This window comes from Cupressus sempervirens, chromosome 4 (assembly GCF_028749045.1).
Source record: "Cupressus sempervirens isolate cs-2001-9-10 chromosome 4, ASM2874904v1, whole genome shotgun sequence".
NCBI classification, from domain to species: domain Eukaryota; kingdom Viridiplantae; phylum Streptophyta; class Pinopsida; order Cupressales; family Cupressaceae; genus Cupressus; species Cupressus sempervirens.
Genome location: NC_143121.1, coordinates 220,121,075 through 220,144,451, shown reverse-complemented (window position 1 = coordinate 220,144,451; position 23,377 = coordinate 220,121,075). Strand labels below are relative to the sequence as shown.

The 23,377-nt window shown below is 37.9% G+C and overlaps 1 protein-coding gene across 6 annotated transcripts in view; it reads right to left on the bottom strand.

The window, feature by feature from the left end:
• Positions 1–23,377, bottom strand: part of LOC149560793 (inositol-pentakisphosphate 2-kinase-like) — a 90,022-nt gene that overhangs the window by 41,404 nt on the left and 25,241 nt on the right. For 4 of the 6 annotated variants that reach the window (XM_089824814.1, XM_089824818.1, XM_089824816.1 and 1 more), the window contains exons 2-3: positions 14,366–14,499; positions 13,880–14,092 (exon numbers count right to left, since the gene is read on the bottom strand). In XM_089824814.1, the coding sequence (XP_089680940.1) occupies positions 13,880–14,092; positions 14,366–14,467 (315 nt within the window). In that variant the 5' untranslated portion in view covers positions 14,468–14,499. Of the gene's footprint in view, positions 1–13,879; positions 14,093–14,365; positions 14,510–23,377 lie in introns of all 6 variants that reach the window. The other 2 variants (XM_089824815.1, XM_089824817.1) reach the window with 1 other exon arrangement.

Genomic DNA, 23,377 nt, shown 5'->3' with positions numbered 1-23,377 from the left:
CCAAAAAAATAAATCCCAAATCCCTTAGATGTCAGTTCAAAATGTTAGAGTGAATAATTAATTAATTATTAATTATTTATTCTATTTACTTAAGCTTACTTAGGTTAATGCATATTTAGTAGTTAATGCATGCAGTGATGAGTTGTTGACAACACCGGAGTTTGTTTCCTTCTAGCATGTTCCACCTTTTTATGAAAGTGTGCTTGGTTATCAACCTTATCTTCTACCTCTTTCCAACTTGTTCTACAAGCTTCCATGAGGCCGTTATATTCGGTCTCTCTCTCATTGTAAAAACATTGCATTCCATTGTAAATACAATTTCATTGTTTTGCATATTTTTTCTCTCATGTTCGTTTAGGGTTTTTCCAAGCTCCACCTCTTCCTTCTTGATTTCCCTTCGACAAGTTATTTTGCATGTAGGTGATCTTGGCGACTGCAGAGTTGGATTTCATCAACTCCTACATGGTATCGGAGTCTCCTTGCTGCTGCTTCGTTGAAAGATTTTTGAAGCCGCAATTCGGAGACACAAACCCTAGTTTGTTTGTGCATTTTTCTTCAATCCATGGGAAGAGCATTTTTTCGGAGCACTTTGGACCCAAACGAACGTTGCCATTGGATCCAGAAGATCGTTTACAATCAGGATTCATATAAAACTTTTCGATTTTGGAGATAGGGCTCCAAGAGGCAAAAAAAAATTAGGTGCAGGCCCTTCCGTACAGTCGTACGGATGATTTTTTGAAGGAAATTTTTTTTTAAAGTTATAGATTTCGACTGCCGCCACCGCCACGCCACACGCGGACCGCCTCAGTCGACTGCGCGGCCACCGAGCCATCGCGGCTGCACCGCGGCCCGGCCACCACTCCCGTCAAGCGGCGCCACCTTTGCGAACCGCTTGCACCTGGCTCCTCATCCGCTCTGCCAGGGATCTCCGCCCGTTCACCACCTCCTATGCTGCTCCCCTGTCAGCAATCTGAGTCAGCTCCTACGCCCAGTCAGCAGCTGCCGCATGGCAATTTTTTGCCTAGTCTGCAACACACTCAGCAGTACAGTCAACACATTCGCAGGTTGACACGTGGCAGGTCTACCACGTGGCCCCTGCCACGTCATCCGTACTTGCCACATGGCATCCGTGTGGCACTGTCACGTGGCTTCTTTTTGCCTTGACGACTGTTGGGCCATCAAATTTAATGGCGTAGAATGCTAACGTCATCCTGCATCATCCACCTCTTGTACCTCTCCAAGGTCATTTTGGACCTACCTTCGGTTTTTTGGCCATAACTTGAGCATATGGAAGTATTTTTCCGATCCAAAAGAAGCGCCAGAAAGCTAGTTCCGAAGCAGAGACATTGGTGCAAGTATTTTCAAGTTTTGATACAGTTTTGTTGCCCTTTTTTAAATTTAAGTCCGAAGTTGTGTTTTTGACTCCGGCATGCATATCTTTTGCGTCCCATGTCAGTTTTTTGAAAACATTATATTTTTGGAAAGCTGGTTTTGTCATCTTTTCAGAAATGAAGTCTTTTTCCTTAGATTCTAGCCCATGCTCTTTCTCTCATGTTTTTGGCATTTTTTCTATATAGTGGATTTCTTGGGTGTTTTAGGTCCGAGGATCGTTTTCCTTGCATGGTTTCTTTTGTTTTAGGCTGTACTTTCTTTTGTGTTAGTTTTTTTCTTGTTCTGATCATTTTAGACATCATTTGTAAGTTCTTTTGTATACGCCTTGAGATAAAGTGCCACTTTTGCATTCAAGTTCATAAATATTATTTTTTGAGACAGTTGTACTTGCAATATTTTTATAAAGCACAATGGGGGGGATAGTTGTTTGTTGTTTTAGGCCTTCTCCCTTTGTCAAGTGAGTGTCCCTTCCATGACATTAGCCCCATGCAACGTCGATGTGACTGTCTTTATAGGTGTTTGTACCTCTTCCTCTCTCGTCGTTCTTGGTTCGTCTGCAGGAGATTTTTGGGCCACCTTCTCAATTGCCTGTCATCTCACCTCGTCTACATTAAGGGGGGGGTTATGGTGTTATTCTAATGCATCCGTGGTTCGATGGTTCGATAGTGTGAGCTATGTATTCAGTGGTTGATCCTATATACGAGGCAATTGTAGTGGCTGGCTACCTATGCATTTCGGTAAGATGGATCATCTACCATATAGACACACTCGGTTCGTGTCTTCTTCTTCCATGCAGGTTCTTTAGATCAGCAGTTTCTTTCTTATGGCAGATTTTGCGGCTTCTTCATACTTTAGTGATACTCTTCATGATCACTCCTTGTTCCTATTTTAGGGGACATTACCCTAGTTGGAGGCTTCTTCAGTTCTTCACTAGGTTCTTACCTCTTTTGGGGGAGGGTTTTTCCCACGTGATTTTTTCTCTTTCCCCGTTTTCAGAGGTTGCATCTCTTTGCATTGTACATGGGTACCTAACATGGCTTCGTTGTCGGGACCCATTCTGCATTTCATCTTAGTTTTGTGAGCTTAAGGCATTCCCCTAAGTTGCACTTAAGGGGGGGTGTTAGAGTAAATAATTAATTAATTATTAATTATTTATTCTATTTACTTAAGCTTACTTAGGTTAATGCATATTTAGTAGTTAATGCATGTAGAGATGAGTTGTTGACAACACGGGAGTTTGTTCCCTTCTAGCATGTTCCACCCTTTTGTGGAAGTGTGCTTGGTTGTGAACCTTGTCTTCTACCTCTTTCCAGCTTGTTCTACAAGCTTCCATGAGGCCTTTATATTCAGTCTCTCTCTCATTGTAAAAACATTGCATTCCATTGTAAATACAATTTCATTGTTTTGCATATTTTCTCTCTCATGTCCGTTTAGGGTTTTTCCAAACTCCACCTCTTCCTTCTTGGTTTCCCTTCAACAAGTTATTTTGCATGTAGGTGATATTGGCGACTGCAACATTGGATTTCATCAACTCCTACACAAAATAAACTCTGAAAGCTGAATTGTTGATGCTCAGCATACACATTTAATGTTGTAACTCGATAAATACTGAATGTACTCGGTAATGAATTAGATTTGCAGATCTTAAGATGTTATTAGCGATTATCATTACTTTAACTTAAATGCAAGCATAAAAGAAATAGCATGAACACATTTGACACCAAGATTTAATGTGGAAACCCAAATTGGAAAAACCACCAATTGCAACTAGTTACTAATTTTCACTCTTCTGGAGTGAGTCCTAGTAGGAGCCAACCCTGTTAAAGGTTACAAAACACACTATTAGGTGTGACCCTATTAGAAGATTTAATCACCCAGATAGGAGTGGCATTGTTAGAGCTCTTTAGACAATTCAATAGAACTGCCACCTTGTTAGAGGATTTACAAATAGCTGTTAACTCTGTTATGAGATTTAGATCACTGCTACAATGGTTAGAGAGTGTCATGTCCCCTTTTCAAATAATTAAAAAATAATAATCTTTGCTAAGGCAGGCAAGCCCAAGAAAGTGAAGTTTCGGAAAAAGGGGGTTAATCTTTGGAAATCGTTGGACTAATAAATGAAAATTATTATTAAAATATGTTTCATTAACCTCTCTTGGACGTGAGTTACAGTTATGCCCTCTTTTAAGGGGTTTGGAGGCATTTTGGGCAGAGGCGAGAATTTGATTTTTGCTCATTCTTTGTTATTCTTCAGAGGCTGCCAAACCTGTGGAGAAGGAGACCCAAGAACGGGAGTTTGCAGGTTTCCAGGGAGACCCAAGAACGGGAGTTTGCAGGTTTCCAAGAAGGCTAAGGATGGGAGTTTGAAGCCATTCCATGTGCATGCTCATACAGAGTTTGCCTTTGTGCTGAACAGTGTAGATTTGTGGGTTTTTGGGTGTGTTTTTTGCATGAGTTTGGTGTTTTCAGTTGAGCATTTCATATCAGTTTTGGTTGTTGCTGTATTTCAGACTTAAAGCTGTTAAAATAGAGCTGAATATATGTATTGGGACGTGATTAAACTTCTGAGATAGTTTATTAGTGTTTTTGTGGTGTTTCCGAGCATTTTTGTGTTAATTTCGGGAGCCCGATGAGCATAGTTTTTGTCCTACATTTGTGAGTTGTTGTGTAAAGGCTATATAGACCTGGAAATGTCATTTTGTAGGCTGTTATGCTGCTGAAATTTCTGTAAAAATGGCTATTTTCAGATTTATTAATAATAGGTGAAGCTGTGAAGCTTTTGGCACCATTTCTGGCATACCCGATTTGGGGTTTCTTGAGAAATTTGGAGGATCTTTGGGATATTAGTTGTTTGATTTTAAAGATCTGATTTGAGGCTTGAAATATCATGTAAAATCAGAAAAGGGACATTACAGTGGTATCAGAGCCATGATCTTGTCAGCCTGAGGGTTTGTAGAAGTTGCATGTCAGTTTTGACAACTACCCAGATCTTGCATGTCATAATTTATGATTGCATGTTGCTTCTAATCAGCTGCATGTCAAAATTTATGGTTGCATGCTACTTCTAATCATTTTCATGTTAGTTCTTAGTGAATTTGGTGGTTGTAGAAGTTTGCATATCAGTTTTGACAACTACCCAGATCTTGCATTTCAGTTTTGAGAACTACCCAAATCTTGCATGTCATAATTTATGGTTGCATGTTGCTTCTAATCAGCTACATGTCAAAATTTATGGTTGCATGCTACTTCTAATCATTTGCATGTTAGTTCTTGGTGAATTTGGTGGTTGTAGAAGTTTGCATGTCAGTTTTGACAACTACCCAAATCTTGCATGTCATAATTTGGTGGTTGCATGTTGCTTCTAATCAGTTGCATGTCAAAATCTATGGTTGAATGCTACTTCTAATCATTTGCATGTCAGTTCTTGGTATTTGAAGAAGTTATATCCTATTGGGGTTACACTCTATTTTATCCAGAATGGATAGGTATAGTACAGAGTCTCAGAGGACACGATCTTGGACAATTGATATCCAGAGTCAAAACAGTATAAAGGATGGTTATTTAGACATTCGAGATAAACTTATAAAAATAAGCCATGATATGTTTGAACAGTTGGTTGAGCACCACCGTATAATGAATGACATGTTGTCCGACCCAACTAAGGTGGATAAATTGACTGGATTTCTATTTGGCAGATTTTCTCACAGGGCAGATGACACAATTACCAAGAACTTGCATGAAGAGTTTGAGAAACTAGCTGATAGCCAGGTAGAGGTCTCAGATTCTACTCTGCCACAGGAGGTGGTGGGAAAGGATATTACACAGATTGATAGTAATGGTCAACTTGATACTCAAATTGAGACAATTGTTTACAGGTCGTCAAAGGGTGATGCCACAGGTATTCAGGATGGTATAGTTACAACAGGCAGTGACTACAGTGTAGTGGGTTCAGATGATGATTATGAGGATGTTGTTGTGTTGGATGGTGAGATGCCTGGTAGAAATGACCAGACATTGAGCATTCATGATTTTGCTGAAAAAGAGTACCAGGCACAGTTAGATGCTTCACCACATGAGGTTGAGGCTGGTAGTACTTCACATGATTTGTCCAGCCAGCTGAAGGTGAACAAAGATAGTATTGTGACTTCATTATCTCATCATGACAGGTATGTGGAGTTAGTTGGTATTGGTCATATTACTCAGGTGAGGAGTTTGCTTGAGTTACCAGTTGATTCTAGTTTATGGATGTGGACTCGAGATTGTTATATTGGCATTTGGGATTCAGTTGACTGGAGATCTTTAACACTTTTTGGTAGCAGTGTTTGTTTGGGTGCTATCATGGATTTGATTAGCAGATTACATGGTGTTGTCTTTTCTTGTGCCTGTATCTTGTCTGATGTTGGTATTAGTTTTTATACACCGATGTTGGGCTTTGTTCATATATCCAGTCGACCATACTTGCTGGAATGTGTTGATGATCTTTCATATTTGGCAGTGTGTACAGATGAGTCCCAGGATCATATTGGCATTGATGACATCCAAGAGGATGTAGTGGGCAGTTTTGAAAACTTAGTTTCCTTGGGTACAGAGGAGTTGGACAGCAGTGCTAATGTTTTTGATACTCTGTATGTTGATATGAGCTTTAGATTTGATTCACAGGATATGGATTGTAATACTCTAGAGACTAGTGACTTTGATTATACTCCTTTAGACAGTGCATCAGAGGAGGTTTGCAGGAGACAGTCAAGCCAGTGCCATCATGTGTCTAATCAGTTAAGAGTTAGTGACCGAGACATTGCTATCACTTGCCAACATTTTGATGCTGCTCGTCAGTTGTTAGCAGTTTATGGATGGTGTTCTCCTACTAGGGATGAGCAAGAAGGAAGTTATCTTTCCTTGACAGAGATCCACTCTTTATGGGAGGCTATTCGGATTTTGAGACAGAATTATATGCATTTGGTAGCCGACAGAGATTATCTTATGGAGTGGGGCAGTACAGCATATGATGCATTGTTGGCCAAGGAAGATGAGGTGAGTGAGCTTACTGAGCAGCTTGAGGTGACTTCTGAGATTCTTGAGAGTACACAATTGGCTTTCAAGGAGTCACAGTTTCATTTGGCTAAGGTGACCATGGAGTTAGAGCGACTACAGTCTTTACCTGATTCTATACAGTCACAAGCTATGGTATTTGGTGATCCGAGGGTGTCCATGGCCGAGATTGTCAAAGACAGTGGAGATGGGGATGCATCCATCCTTGATACTAACATTGGCATATCAGGTTCATTCCCACTAGAGTCAGGTTTAGTTGAGTTGGGTGTTGTAGCAGATTGTTGTATGCCTGACAGGGTGGTGGCCTCTAGTACTGAAGGCACGGAGACTAGAGATGTATCAAAGATCATGTGTGATGTTGGTGAGTCGGCAGTTGGCATGGTTCCTGCTAGTAATACTACTCCCTTGGTGATATCTTCGGAGGTAGTAGTTAGTTCCAACATGGTTAATGATCAATTGCAGTTAGTTTCATCTGGATTACAGTCTGAGCCACTGACTGAGATTGGCGCATTCTATCGGCATTACACTATGAGGTACACTCATCAATTTACCTTTGATGACCATGTTGATGAGATGATGATACAAAGATGTACTTTGGTTCCTAGTGCTTATCATCAGTTATGGGATAGTTTGACACCTCAGGATGAGGGTTGTGATGGGCATGACATGGCGATAGGTTCTACAGTTAACAGCTTGATAATACATGACTTAGAGCAGGAGTTTCAGAGTGATGCTTCAGCGGGTGTTGTTATTGATTCTACTCCTTTGGCTATGACACCTCCTGACTTAGCTGCTGATCAATCACAATGGGTTGTATCACTTGTTCATGGTGAGTTGTTGACTAAGGTTGGTTTTTTTTATCAACATTATATTGCAAGGTATGTACATCAGTTACCATTTGATCCTTGTGTTGAGGAGTTGATGGCAGGAAAATTTGGTTTGGGTTCCAATTCTTGCTATTTATCTTGTGATGGCTTTTCACCATCAGGGGTGCATGGTAGTTATGGTTATGAGATAGTGGTCGGTGATCTACAGAGTTGTGTTGACTGCAGGCATTGTATAGTGTGTGGATTCTCCATACTTGGTACAGTTTCATTCGGGAGCATTCACCATTGTTGCAGAGTTGGATTGTACATTCCGTATAGGCCAGTGGAATGCATTGATGGTATTTACTGTGTTGGTAGTCCACTTTACTTGGGTTTTGATGTTCTAAGAGTTTGTGTCTCGTGGGTTTCTGACTGTGGAAGTTGTGATTTTGGAGTTTGGTTGAGCTATAATTGTCAGTTTGATTATGGATTCCTCTTGGTCATATTGCAGAGGATATTGCAGGAGCCTGTGTTAATTGGTAGTAGTATAGTTCATGACTACATTTGGGATCCAGGTGGATTGATTGGTTTATTGTTTAGCCATTGCTTGAGGACAAGCAATGTTTGGGAGGGGAGGACTTTTCATGTCCCCTTTTCAAATAATTAAAAAATAATAATCTTTGCTAAGGCAGGCAAGCCCAAGAAAGTGAAGTTTCGGAAAAAGGGGGTTAATCTTTGGAAATCGTTGGACTAATAAATGAAAATTATTATTAAAATATGTTTCATTAACCTCTCTTGGACGTGAGTTACAGTTATGCCCTCTTTTAAGGGGTTTGGAGGCATTTTGGGCAGAGGCGAGAACTTGATTTTTGCTCATTCTTTGTTATTCTTCAGAGGTTGCCAAACCTGTGGAGAAGGAGACCCAAGAACGGGAGTTTGCAGGTTTCCAGGGAGACCCAAGAACGGGAGTTTGCAGGTTTCCAGGAAGGCTAAGGATGGGAGTTTGAAGCCATTCCATGTGCATGCTCATACAGAGTTTGCCTTTGTGCTGAATAGTGTAGATTTGTGGGTTTTTGGGTGTGTTTTTTGCATGGGTTTGGTGTTTTCAGTTGAGCATTTCATATCAGTTTTGGTTGCTGCTGTATTTCAGACTTTAAGCTGTTAAAATAGAGCTGAATATATGTATTGGGACGTGATTAAACTTCTGAGATAGTTTATTAGTGTTTTTGTGGTGTTTCCGAGCATTTTTGTGTTAATTTCGGGAGCCCGATGAGCATAGTTTTTGTCCTACATTTGTGAGCTGTTGTGTAAAGGCTATATAGATCTGGAAATGTCATTTTGTAGGCTGTTATGCTGCTGAAATTTCTGTAAAAATGGCTATTTTCAGATATATTAATAATAGGTGAAGCTGTGAAGCTTTTGGCACCATTTCTGGCATACCCAATTTGGGGTTTCTTGAGAAATTTGGAGGATCTTTGTGATATTAGTTGTTTGATCTTAAAGATCTGATTAAAGGTTGGAAATATCATACAAAATCAGAAAAGGGACATTACAGAGAGTAACAATGAGATGACCTAATTTAGATGCAACTGATTTGCTGGTTACAGATTTCTATTCTGGCTTGTACATGATCCTTCCTAATCGAATGTATCTCTTTAGCTCTTTAAACACATCCTTCTTATTTCCGGATTTGCTTCCTTAGAGCAATCCTCAAATCTTCAATGTTGTTCTTACTCACACACATTATCCCATAACTTGACCTTATATCCTTCCTATTGTCAAGTCGGCATGAATACAACTTAGAATAATTAACATTTATCATCTCAATCGGCTGGAATCAATTTATGCCAAAACAGGAAAAACCTTCGTTAGCCGACCCAGCTCGGTAGACACTAACGCAGAAACAATTTCCCTATGTTAACCGACACTACAAACTCGCAAAGATCCTTTGGTAACCGAGTGATCTTAGTTAACACTGATTCCATCCAATATTTCCTTCATTAACCGAGTGAGCTCGGTTAACACTCATCTTCTGCAGACTTTCCTTCGATGCCCGAGTGAACTCGGTAGACACTGTCTTTTGAACAAGAACGCTCGGTAGACACAGAAAACTGTCTTTATTATCCAAGTGAGCTCGACATACACTGACTGATAATGATATGACATTTGTGTAACATCAAAGACAATACGCAATTAATCAATTGTATCCAACACTCATAATACAAGTTATTGTAAGATCATCACCTTACAATAACTTTTGCAAATACATGTGACATCATTTGGAAGTCATCACTTCCTCATGATGTACACAGGGGGTAAGCCCATTAAAAATCACATAATAACGAAGTATATTCATGAATCACAATCCTCTTGACTGCCACAATTTATTGATCGCTAGAGAATCCATCTCAACATGGTTTACCCTCTCTGAATCAATATGATCGAGAACACTTACGATTAACTAAATAACATCCTCAATTTTCTCCCTCTCTTTCAAGGTTACCTCTAATAACATGTCAGGCTCCCTCTGAATTTCGATCTTCATTTTCTTGCAATAACATTCTCGGAGGAAAAGATCAAGGAATATAAATCTTGTAATATAAATAAAAACAATTTTCATAATAATATAAGATCATTCCAATTCAATATAGATAAATATCTAATTTAAGGATATAGTTTTTTCAATACTCAATTATATTTGTAAAAGATTATATTACTATCTTGGTGCACATCAACTAATTCTTTTACATTTTATAATGTCCAATTATTAAATTTAAAAGATATTAGTTTTATATATTTCCACATATATATATTTCATACTTATTAAATACTTCCCATATATATATATAAAAGAAAGGAGCCTAAAAAATATATTTTATATATTTTATAACAATCATAAAATGAAAACTCACCATACGTACTTACTTTAGTGGGGTCGGTGTCTTCATGGTCCATGGATCTTACACCTGTCCTATTTGCTTATGGTAACTTGTACGCGACTCTCCTCCTTTTAGTCATCTGATATGCCTTGCATGGTTAATGCTTAGATACACGTTACGAGTGTTTGGGGTCCAATGCTTATGCCTATTGCCTTTTTTTCCTCTTATGACTACCGCTGTTTCTATTTGATAGTTGTACGGTCTTCCATGTAGGCTTCTTGAAATTACTGGTGATTGCTATTAACTATTAATAGAGGGTCCATCCTCCATACCCGCGTGACATGGGACACTACCATGACATGTTTTGTCTTTTGTGCTTGATATTAGGTCAAACATAATTTCCACTGCATATATTCTTCTTCTTTGAATATTAATCTTCATTCAAGCTCTAGTTTGGACCTTAATAATAAATGTCCATATATCCATTAAGATTACCAATAGAAGCTCATACTCCGAGCTCGATTCAAGAAAGAGAGATCCATATTTGATTCAAATGGCTTCTCAAAAGCTTCATCGTCCTCTCATTTCAACCTCAAAGACTTGAGAAGATCCTGATATGAGTATTCAAGCTCAATTACCCCATATGATCACATTCACTCTCACAGTTTCCAAGAGATCAAAATCATACGTAGCAATCAAATAACTTAGAGTTTGACAGTTTAAAACACAAGGTTGCATGCAGTTAAATAATATTACTGGTACAACAATTTGTCCTTGACACCTATACTTAGATGTTAGATGATGCATGCTTGTATAATCACAAATTGCAGTACTTGAACATGTTTCAGCAGGGTCCAATAGTATTATAGAATAAATTTATTAAATTAGTAATCCATTTGGATCTGGAGATTCTTTTGTAAACTAAATTACTGGGGACATCATTTATGATTATAGTTAACTGATGCAAGAATTCAATTCTTAAACTTTATAATCAGTCAAACAACTGTTTGGTATCACCCAGCCGCAAAACATGAAGCTCACAGTAACATTTGATTGCTCTTGCTAGTAACTGTTTTTCAAGATTCTCAGATTTTGTGCAAATGACACTAATGTATCCCTGTGACTGTGAGAGATGCATTGAACAATTTGTTCTATAATAAGCCCACAATCAAATTTTGCTGTTACAAAATGACTTCTCGCACCAATCAATTTCACACCTGTTTGAAATGATTTTCTCCCTTGAATGATGGCAAAAGTCCTTAAACAACATCCTTTCCATAGTTATCAAAAAAACTATTGGGACAGGATCATCTAGAGGCAAAGGAAGCAGCTATGTTGCAGATGCGAATACGGAAAAGAATAAAGCTATAAAGGCCTCTCGACTTGTAAAACATTCCAAAGAAAATCTTGATCGTGTTTGAACCAATCACCTCTATCAGTGAACACCATTCTCAGAGATATCAAGAATGAAAACCATCTCAACAAAACATACAATAGTGTCCAACTGATCATGTTTGTTCTGAAATCCAAGCATTATTTAGATCAAATAAATAGTATGCTCGTAAAGAAAAATATTATTCATCTTCACACTGTTTTCCTATCAATTGCTGCACAAAGGTAGATATATTCTTCAAAGCACACTTCAAATGATCCACAGGAATCGGTACTGCTCTGATACCATGTTAAGTTCATGAGGATCACTTGCAGATGTACTGAGCACTCCGTATGTGTGTTCCAAATGCAGCATCCTCTTATATTTATATGAGGAACAATGCAAGAGGAGACATGTCCCATCATGAGACATGTCTGTTCATTAATATAATTATTATAATAATAATCCTAATTATAATTTTATATCTATATATATATATATATATATATATATATATATATATATATATATATATATATATATATATATATATATATATAATTATGATATATTTATATGAGGAATAAAGCAAGAGGAGACATGTCCCTTCATGAGACATGTCTGTTCATTAATATAATTAATATAATAATAAAACTAATTTTATATATATATATATATAATTAGGATTATTATTATATTAATTAATCTTACAAGTTTATCCTTCTAAAGCTATCAATCATCAACACATTTAATAGTTTAATTCTAAGTTGTCCATTCGGATGCAGGTTTGAGATTCAGGTTCAACATTCTCTGAAGATTTCTTCAGCTGGGTTCTGTTTTGGGTTTGTTTTGGGTTTGTCTGTGCAGAGCATAAGGTATTTTTGGTGATTCAGATATGCTATATTATTGTGGAATCACCAATCTATAAGGTTTTTACCATTCCCACCTTTCTATTCTTGATTTGTGCAAAAACTGTAGTTCCAGATTTTAATGATGGTGAGACAGACTCTCTGATGAACCTGAAAGCGCATCTTGATCCAAACCACAAGACAATCCTGTACGGCAATTAAACAAGAGCCCACTGCTTTCAAAATGTCAGTCACTGGCTAGGTGCAAGATGCATTAATGGTTTTGCCGTCCAGTTATTCTATTCAGTTTGATGGAAGCATTCCATGGGATGTTTTTGCAAACGTAACAGAACTGAGAGTGCTCAGTTTCAAGAACAATAGATTGAAGGAAGTCTTCCAGATTTTTCAAAGGTGCATCTGATCAAGAAAATTGAAATGCTGCCTGCTAGGGAAAGAAAACACGCTGCCTGCTGCCATGTGAGAAAAATGCTGCTGTGGGAGAAAAACGCTGCCCGTGTGAACAAAAACCTGCATGAGAAGGAATGCCCGGTTTCATTTGGTTGAAAAAATTAAAATAAAGAAAAGTCAAAACTTCCATCAGATGCCCAAAGGCGTTAGAAATTCACCCAATTTGCACCAAATTCATTCCGGGCACACCTTGACAAGTCAACATTCACCGCAGATGATCAAAAAGTCATCCAGAGTCCCTTTGACCAAATTTCCAGTGAATTACACAGGGGGGAACCGAATTTGAGACGAATGAACTTTCAAATTCGGTGGGAACTGACAGAATATGGTAACTTAGGTTTAATTTCAGTATTTAAGTTATTTCAATTATCAGTCAACTTTTGTATAGGGTTTATAGTGTTTTATTGATTGCATTTGGTTGATTGGCTTAAATAAATTTGGTAGGGTGTGATAAAAACACGTGTAATAGATAATGAACAATCAAAATGAAAATATGACGTTAGAAAATCAAGCATGTTCTCAACCAAGAGAAAAAGAAATTCCTCAGTCATCAGGTATAGTGCATAATGGGCTAGAATGTTATCTCTATTCTGAACAAAGCCATTTAGAAATTTGTTTTAAGTTTTTTACTCATTCTTGTATGCCCAGAATCCTTAAATTTTATCCAACAGCATTAAGACATGAAATGAGCTGAAAAGAAGCCTCTTGAAAAGTTCTGAAATGCATGCATAGATAAATGAAAGTAAATTGCACTCGTCTGAGGAAATTTCATGCAGTTTTCAGGGCAATTAAGAAATTAGTCAAAAGAAAAGTTGTTCAATTAAAATCTTGGCATTATGAATGCAAATGAAAAGAACCATAGTCAAATTATAGTAATAAATGAAAGTAAATTGCACTCGTCTGAGGAAATTTCATGCAGTTTTCAGGGCAATTAAGAAATTAGTCAAAAGAAAAGTTGTTCAATTAAAATCTTGGCATTATGAATGCAAATGAAAAGAACCATAGTCAAATTATAGTAATATAAATTTTTAAATATAAGGAACGTTCATCTGGCACAGAGCATACCCCAGGATCAACATGATCAGAACCTAATAAAGGACCTATGACATGTTGCGCATATCCCTGGGCTAGAATCTCTTTAGAGTTTGATGCAACCACTTCTTGCAACTCAGACCACAGCACTTGTTCTTCAACAGACAAAAGTGGAGCATCCTTTTCTAAGCTACTGCAATTGGGTTTATCTGGAGAAGCCTTCTGCACACGTAGTACCTTTCCAATCTGCAAAAGGGCACTTGCTTCTTAAAATGAAAATGTTCCTGACAATAAAGTAGCAAAGACACATCCATTTACCAGGTTGTCATTATATAGAAAGAGAATCTCTGCACACCTTATTCTAGGATCAACGAATTCTCTAATACATTAATTAACATAATAAACAAAAACTAGAAAAAGAAGAGTACAACTTATATGCCTAAACTTTATCCAAATTATTTATAACAGGAAAATCCTAGAAACAAAGTAAAATCAAGCCAGGGTGAGATGAGGTCATACAAATTCTGGTAATGTTCCATGATAGCCCATTACAACATTGGCTGCACCCTCGCCTCTATAACCCCAATCCTTTGCATCTTTTGCCTCTAGAAGGAACACCATATTTCTCAGGCCCTATATGACTTTCAGTTTGCCTGCAAAAAGCTGAAGAATACTATAAATCTCTTTTGCAGAGTACTGGGTTTCGCCAGCTAGACAAGGTGACAAGTCAATGGCAATAGAAACAATCAGGACTTTGGCACCCAAAAATTAATGCATTACCAACATATAGGAGATTGATATTGGACATTTTCACATCACAAGAAATAAATACAAAAACTTCAAAGAGAATAAACATATCAAACCAATACATTACACAATGATAGCATGACCAAATCAAAGTACCAGAACTGCTGCATCTCCATGGTAATTAATAAGTAAAAACTCTTTTGGATGTGCAACATGAACTTCTCACACGCATATAATATCCTCCACTATGTTAATGGGTTCCTCACACTCTCTCCCCCTCCCACATACCACGCATTGCTATTTAAGGTACACACAAGTGAGCTTGACAGAACAGTATTAATCAACAAAGTAGTCAACATAACTACAATACGCCATCTCCACCATCATATGCACCACTCTCCATACACCCAGTACTACCCCTTTGTTTATTTTTAAGAAAGACTGCCAGAATTTAAAACTGGTAAACTCCCAATTCTGCAGCCCTTTACAAAAAGCCAGCATATGCAATATGCAACATATGGGTTATTCCTAAACTCTGCAATCCCAAACTTTTAGGGAAAATACAAGCACAATTTCAACACAACATAATTTCATGTGCAATTAAAACAAGACTCTGAACATCAAATTTAAATAATAACAATAAACAAGGGCTCCACTGCAGAAAATAACAGAGAGAAACAGAAAATATTGATCACCTGACTTAGATGTAAAACACAGAGACAAGCATAGGGGTAAATCAGGAAAATATCAATAATCCACAAAAATTCCACAATAAAATTCAGGAAGCTCCAGACCATGGGGAATGTAGGGATTAATAAGCAGATCCAAAATCCAAGAAAGAAAGTAATTGCATTTAATGAGGTATAAACATAAGTCTCCACCTATAAGACAGGAACCAAAAAACTCATAGCGATTAGGGATTTTGAAAAGTTTTGGCATATGGCTTAGCATCACAGATAATTGCAATTCGCGACACAACATAAGTAGATGTGTTCAGGGATGGTAATGCAGCTAAGCTAAGCTTGAATAGGACAAGAATTATAAATAATTGTTACAATGCTCAACATAGAAATGAACAAAAGCCTGCATTTAGCTTAGTTCTATGAATTTGAAAGATACTCTAGGTTTAAAAGATTGACAAATCTCCATGACGTAAATTACCTACGCCAATTTGCTTCATAAGCAACCTGCAAAATATGATAAATGATACGGGTGTTTAGGCTCCCTTCCACAGTGTCCAAACAAATGCTTCTTTTGAGAAAGCCATTCAACGCATAATTCAAATGAAGCATTCAATTCTTGCAAGGATACAAAGTTTTCAGAAGGCAAAGAAAACTAGAACAAACATTAATTTTTTATAAATAATTCAACACAGTTTTTTTGAACGAGTATGAATCTGAATAATCTCAGTTAGTGTTGTGTGGTTTACACACCATTGCCCATTGCCTAAGGGGACCCCTCTTTTTGTTGCTAGAGTAGACCAATTGGTCTTTAGGGTCCTTTTATAGCAACAACTTTTGGGTCTTAGCTTTTAGTCGAGGATGTTAAGGGGTCAAGGTGCCTTGAGTTGGGTGGGCTTGTCATGATTTTGGTTAAGAAAGGTTTTGGGGGAATTTAAAGGTCAAGTCTGTGATGGTAATTTTTGTGATGTAGCATTTGTTTCTTGAAGCAAATTTGAATGAGACTTGTAGGGGTTATATCTGGGTTGTTCTAAAGGTTAGGGAGTCATGATTTGGTAAGACTTAGTGTCTCAGTTTGGGTGGAGTGGACAGATCTAATATCTTTCAACACACTGAATTTTTTCCATGAAGTGACTGAGATTGGCCAAGAAAAGATGGAATCCACCCTTCTTTGAGTGTTTTTCCCCGACATAGGCGAATTTCCACCCACCCTCCAACTAGGTCTATGAGGATAGCACGTTGGCAATTTGAAGTTTTGGGCGAAGTGGTGAGAGAGGGAGGCAATTTCAATGATTTGCAGACTTACAATTTTCTTATGACTGAATTGCCCAAAAAAGGGTGGAATCACCACTTTTTGCGCATTAATACCCAACACTGCTCAATTTCCACCCTCACCTTTTTGGCAAAAACCTTTGGGAGTATCGAACAATTTGATGAAATTTGGCAAAATATGGGGGAAAAAACTTGGAAAGGGCTGAAATGTTGGTGGAAATGGTTGAGTTTGTTGAAATTGCCCAAGAAAAGGTGGAATCCACTCCATTCTGAGCAATGTTTACCCAATCTTTGTCGATTTTCACTCCCTCCTTTTAGCCCAAAATTTGATGTCAAGCAAAATAGTTAGACTTAGTAGATTTGAAGGAAGTAAGTGAAAGTTGGAATAGTGGTTTGATTGAAAACGTTTGGAGGGAGCAGCTTTGAGTTTGCAATCAATGTCATTACCAGACCCAGCATTTTTTGCCCAAAACTACAATATTTCCACATCCTTGTTAAAGCCAAAAATTTCCTCCTGTCATGGCCATATTTCATTACAATTGAAGTGGGCAAGTAGTATCAAATTTTGGAACTCTTGGCACCAAGGATTTTTTTTTTTTTTCTAGGCAATGCTCAAGAAAGGATGGAGTCCACCCTTTTCTAGGTATTTTTTGCTCAAGAATCCAATATTTCCACCTCCTCTATCTAGACCAAAATCCATTGCAAAAGATGGTGTGTTAAGTTTTTTGTGCTTAAAAGGGAAGATAAGTGCAATTTTGGAGTTTTTTTTTTTTGTTTACATTGCCCAAAAAATGGTCGAATTCACGCTTTCTTGGGCATTAATGTCCAAACTCCTACGACTTCCACTCCATTATTATGCCAAAGTATGTTGCTAGGAATAGAGGCATACTATGTTGTTTGCGAATTGGATATAAGACAATTTTGATTGAAGACATTGCCCAAGAAAGGGTGAAATCCACCCTTCTGTGGGCATTTTTTGCCCAAGAGTCACTCAAATCCACCCAACAACTAGGCTGTTTTGATAGAGGAGTTCAAACGATCTTTAAAAAAAACACTAAATCTAATATAAAATGTCATGTAAGGGTATCGGCCTCTATAAAGGAGAGTGTAATTAAATTTTCTTTAAATACTATTGGTTAAGGCCTTACATATCGAAGCCCACCTAGCCTTGGGATGCAGAAGTCGATGCTTGCAGAAGCGGATGCTTTGTGATGCGCACAGGATGCATTGCATTTTGAGGTGTCTATGTTGTAGCTCCCGTAAGCCACAAGGATACGAACAACTTCCAGGCATGGAAATTCATCCTCCCTAGAATCAACTCGGCGATGAGAATGAGAGTGATCGCGACAAAGATGAATTGTGGTGTTGGGTAATCCATAATAATTCCCAGCTTGCTTGAACAAGAAATGTCAACCCAAAGAGAAAAGGCACAGAGAGCCATGAAAGCTGAGCTGATGACCAACTTTTTTTCATAATACTTTTGTAGAGAATGACAATACCAGACAATAGTGGTCGCTATCATTTGCCATGCGTTGTATCCTATTATTAACTTTAACATTTTCTATTGATTTTTTTTTTTTTTTTATGTTAAAATTTACAACTTGAATTTTTGTATTTTAAAATATTCAATTTAGATTTTAAACTACATATAAAATTGAACAAATCTAGCATTTAGTTTAAATTTAACAAATATATTATGTCTTACACACACAGACACAAATATACACGCATCCACATCCCCCCAAAAAAGAATTCGCACATCTAGCATCTGCTTCTGGATCTGCATCCGAATCGGTAACTAAGGTTTAGGCCAACTCACCCTCCTTGAGTAGCATGCCATTACACCCAAGCCCCTATTAATTAAGGCTTTCACTCATTCATTTGGGCATCACTTCAAAACTAAATCATATCTGCTTATAGCAGCGGCTCCTGCCCAGAATTAGCAGTGAACTGACATTAGAGGGAGCAGCGAATTAGCCTGAAAGAAACAACAGTTTTGGACTCGCAACCATCTTTTGAATAGCAGTGAATTTACAATAGGACTCCGAGCTGCTTCTGGGAGTGCTGGAGTGAGATAAGTATTGGTCGATCAATATTAAGAGTGAGTTAGAAGACAGTGATTCTGGGTTAAATGAGCAGATTTCCTTGAAAATTATGGAATAAATAGAGTGAGAAAACAAAATCTGGATATAAAATTCATTGAAAAGCTTATGCTTTTTCCAGATTTTAAGTAAAATTCATAACTAGGATTGTTTCATCATTAAAATCAAACTTGAAGATAGAGAAATTTGATCTTGAAAACCCATTTTGCCTCCTTGTTTGATGTTGATACAATATAATTCTGTTTCATACTTGCAGATCAGCTTCACTTTATTTCATCAACTTAATGCATCTTTTTCTCTCTTGTTTTTGCACCATGAAAAGGGAGAGGCATGGAAAGTGAAGGATGGACGCAAGTTCAAGCACGAGACTTTCAATATGAGAAGGAGAGGATTTAGCATCAGGATCACCAAGGGAAATTTCAGATTGTGATCAAAGAAAATATTATCATGAACATCAATGCAATCAAGTTCACATCAAGCAGCTCATGAATTCAAATGTAAATTCAAGTCACGGCCATGAAGAAAAGTTTCAGCAAATGGAGCAAATCAGAAAGATGAGGCAATTTGAGAACATTGGCCATCCTACTCATCCTCAAGGAGTTCTAACAATCGAGTAAGAAATATATGCAGTTCTAACAAAAGCCTTATACAAGACAAGACTTCCAAGCAAATGTTCTTAAATAGATCCTACAAGTAAGGTTGATAAGGTAACACTATGTTGTCTCCTCCAATCATAAAATTCAAGATCAAGCACAAGCAAACATAGAATGCGAACTGTCCAGTCTTCTCATTGGTTGGAAAAAGCTTTGTAATTTTCTTATTGACCCATGATTTGGTACCCTCTTGTAACTGGTTGTAAATTTGGCAACCCTAATTAGGGTTGTGGGGATGAATCTCAGCCCATGATCTCCAATCGATCTTGGCCCTTCGTTACAATGGAAGTTATAAAAAAAGCCAAGGCCTTCTCATTTGTAGAGGGCTAGATTCATTAGAGAGGAGTTAGAAAGTTAGAAGCTAAAGAGCTATAAATAGATTAGAGTAGGCTAACTAAGGGAGAGACTTGATCGAATTGTTGTTATAATACATTTGAAGTAATGCATAATTCATTATTGGTTCTTCATTGTAATGACCCTGCTCAAATATGATCCCAAAATGCTGATAAAGGTTCAACAAAACACTTTGCATACAAGGGTCATATGACTGATATAAAATTCAGTTTGCTTTTATGGCTCTTTCCTTCACTTAGCATCAATAAGAATGCTTGCAAGAAGACTCTAAATTGACTAAACAATGACCTAACATGAATGTGCAACCTATTTTGACAATATTCAATGCATATACGTGACTAAAACTACTTGCAATATGCAACTACAGCAACTAGTAATTTTGATAAACACTTGGGATGCAAAATTATAACATTATTTATGCCAAAAAGAGAACCTACAACCAATTGACATTTTGTCAAACAATTGGCATGCAAACTAATAAGCTGATCATGAATGATAAATACATATTCAATTACACTATATCAAAACAGCAACTTATGTCTCCTTTATTGCAAATAAAATGTCAACTACAATGCTAATATGAAATTGCCAAGACTCTTGGCTTACACCCGTAAGAATAATGCTTAAATCTGTTACAAACTTTCACCTACAGCCTTACCTTCTAATATGCATCTAAATGATAAGAACAATGCATGTAATATCCAAAGGAACCTGATTGTAGATGGCTGTAATAATTTTCTCCAATGCTGCCTTTCTGCTTGACTTTTTCCAATCTGCTTTTTCACTTGCTTTTTTTCGGATCTGCTTTTTCGCTTTGCTTTTTCAAATTGCTTTTTCGGACTGTTTTTTCGGATCTGCTATTTCGGACTGCTTCCAAAAACTCTAACCCTTTGGTAGTCTGAGTATACAAATTAAGCTCAACTTGAAATGGCTGAATACCACTTCCAAAGTGCAACCCTTCAAAAGATCTTTCACTTCCTCAGTTATGCGATCTACTGGGAGGTATCGTTCCCAAAGACCAATAGACTATCTGAAACCCTTGGCTTCACAATAGACCATGTGATTGTATTCACAATCTGACGTCAAGAGAAATAATAAAAACTGGATGATGAGAATGAAGCCCAAGATGCCTATTTATTCTTTTTCTCCACTTTCTCCAAAAACTTCTAGAACATTATTTTTATTTTATTTATTAAGTGACTTTATAAGATATTTTTCAAGTCACTTTATCAAATTAATTAATATAAAGTTACCTTTTTAATATTTATTTATTTTATTTAATTAAAATAATTAATTAGTCATCCTCATAAAATATTCATTATTTTGCACATTTTAATTAATTAAATTAATTAAATCAAATTACCGCCAAAACGGGGACATCACAGGCCACCCCCCCTGAAATTGCTTGACCTCAAGCAATTCACCACCTGGATCCCACAAGAACTGCATAATGTCCCTGTCATCGCCAAACAACTCTTGCAACATTTGCTCAATCCATTTGTCATTCTGTCGTACCAACTCAATACCACCAACGCATTCCACTGGCCTAAGCAGAATGTACAACCCAACTCTGCAACAATGGTGAACATTCCCGAATGAAATTGTACCCAATATGGAGAATCCACATACTGTACAACTCCTGCAGTCAACACAACTCTGCAGATCATCGGCCACTATTTCATAACCATAACTCCCATGCATCGCTGATAGCGAATAGTCATCACATGATAGATAGCAAGAACTAGAACCCAAACCAAATCTGATGGCCATCAAGTCCTCAACACCTGGATCCAATGCAAACTAATGAACATACCCTGCAGTATAATGTTGATTAAAAGAACCAACCTCAGTCGACAACTCGCCATACACAGGTGATGCAACCCATTGCAACTGATCACTAACCAAGCCGGAACTAACTACTACTTCCGAAGATATTGCCAACGGAGTAGTGTCACTAGCAAGAACCATGCCAACTACCAGCTCACCAACATCACTCACGATCTCTAATACAACATCACTAGTCTCCTTGTCATCCGTAGTAGAGACCACCACCAAGTCAAATATACCACCATGCTCAGCTGCAGTGCCCAACTCAATTGAACCTGCCTCCAGTGGAAACAAACCAAACATGCCAACACTGGTATCGAGGACAGATATATCCTCATCTCCACTACCTCTATCAACCTTGACCATGGACATCCTTGGATCACCAGACACCGCAGTTTGTGACTGTACAGAATCTAGTAAAGACTGAAGTCGCTCTAACTCCATGGTCACCTCAGCCAAATGAAAATGTGACTCCTCGAGAGCCAACCGTGTACTCTCAAGGAACTCAGAAGTCACCTCAAGCTACTGAGTGCGCTCACTCACCTCATCTTCCTTGACCAATAATGCGTCATATGCTGTACTGCCCCACTCCATAAGATAATCTCTGTCGGCTACCAATTGCATATAATTCTATCTCAGAATCCGAATAGCCTCCCATAAAGAGTGGGTCTCTATCAAGGAAAGATAACTGCCTCCCCGCTCATCACTAGTAGGAGAACCCCATCCATAAACTACTAACAACTAACGAGCAGCATCAAAGTGCTCGCAAACGATAGCAATGTCTCGCTCACTAACTCTCAGCTGACTAGACACATGATTGTGCTCACTGGTCAAACTCCTAAACTCTACCCCTGGTACATTGTCCAAAGCAGTAACCTCAGAATAGCTATCATCTATAGTACTACCATCCAAATTTTGCAGTCCAACTGCTGAACTCGTATCATCAAACGGAGTGACTGAAGCATCAACATAAACCTCTGTATCAAAGGAACCCGCTGAAGAGGCTAAGTCCTCAACACTGTTAACAACATCCTCCTCGGTGTCATCTGTAATAATCAAATCCTAGGACTCTTCTGTAAACTCTATCATATCTGAGAGATCATCAACCCATTCCAACAAGAATGGTCGACTAGATACATGAACAATGCCCAGCACAGGTGTATAAAAACTAATTCCAACATCAAACAAGCTACTAGCATGGATGAGAACTACACCTGGTAAACTACTAATCAAGTCCATGATGGTGCAACAGATACTATTACCAAAAAATGATAGACATCTCCGATCAAAACAATCCCAAGTATTGAAATAAGGATTCCAACATCTAATCCATGAACGAAAATCAACTGGCACCTCAAGTAAACTCCTCACCTGAGTAATGTGAACAATACCAATTGACTTCACGCACCTGTTTACTGTACCCACTACAATCTTTGAATCTGGAGTGTGAATGCTAGACATACTCATATCATCATCAACATGTGACCCGACTGTAAAAGAAAATTGAGTCTCTGCCATATGTGCTAACTCCTGAACTAAACTCACCTCGAGAGGAAGCTCGTCCACATGTCTCTCAGAATCCTAGAGAGCTAACTGAGTATACATCAAGGAATTCCAAGTATCCTCCAGCTCATGAGAAAATTGGTCGACCTCCTCTTCCTTCTTCTTCAATGCATTTGAATAGATCCCCACAAGATTAAGGAGATGATCACGATCTGAAAGTAGGTGTATGTAACTTACCTTCATTGCTTCCATGCCTTCCTTGATCTGATGTAAGTCGTCACAAGAAGAACTTGCCATGACTCCTTTCTATCTCTCCTGCAGTTAAATCATCCAGATGTGATTCTCGATCAATCCACGCATCCTATCATGATGAGATAAAGCCACAACAATATC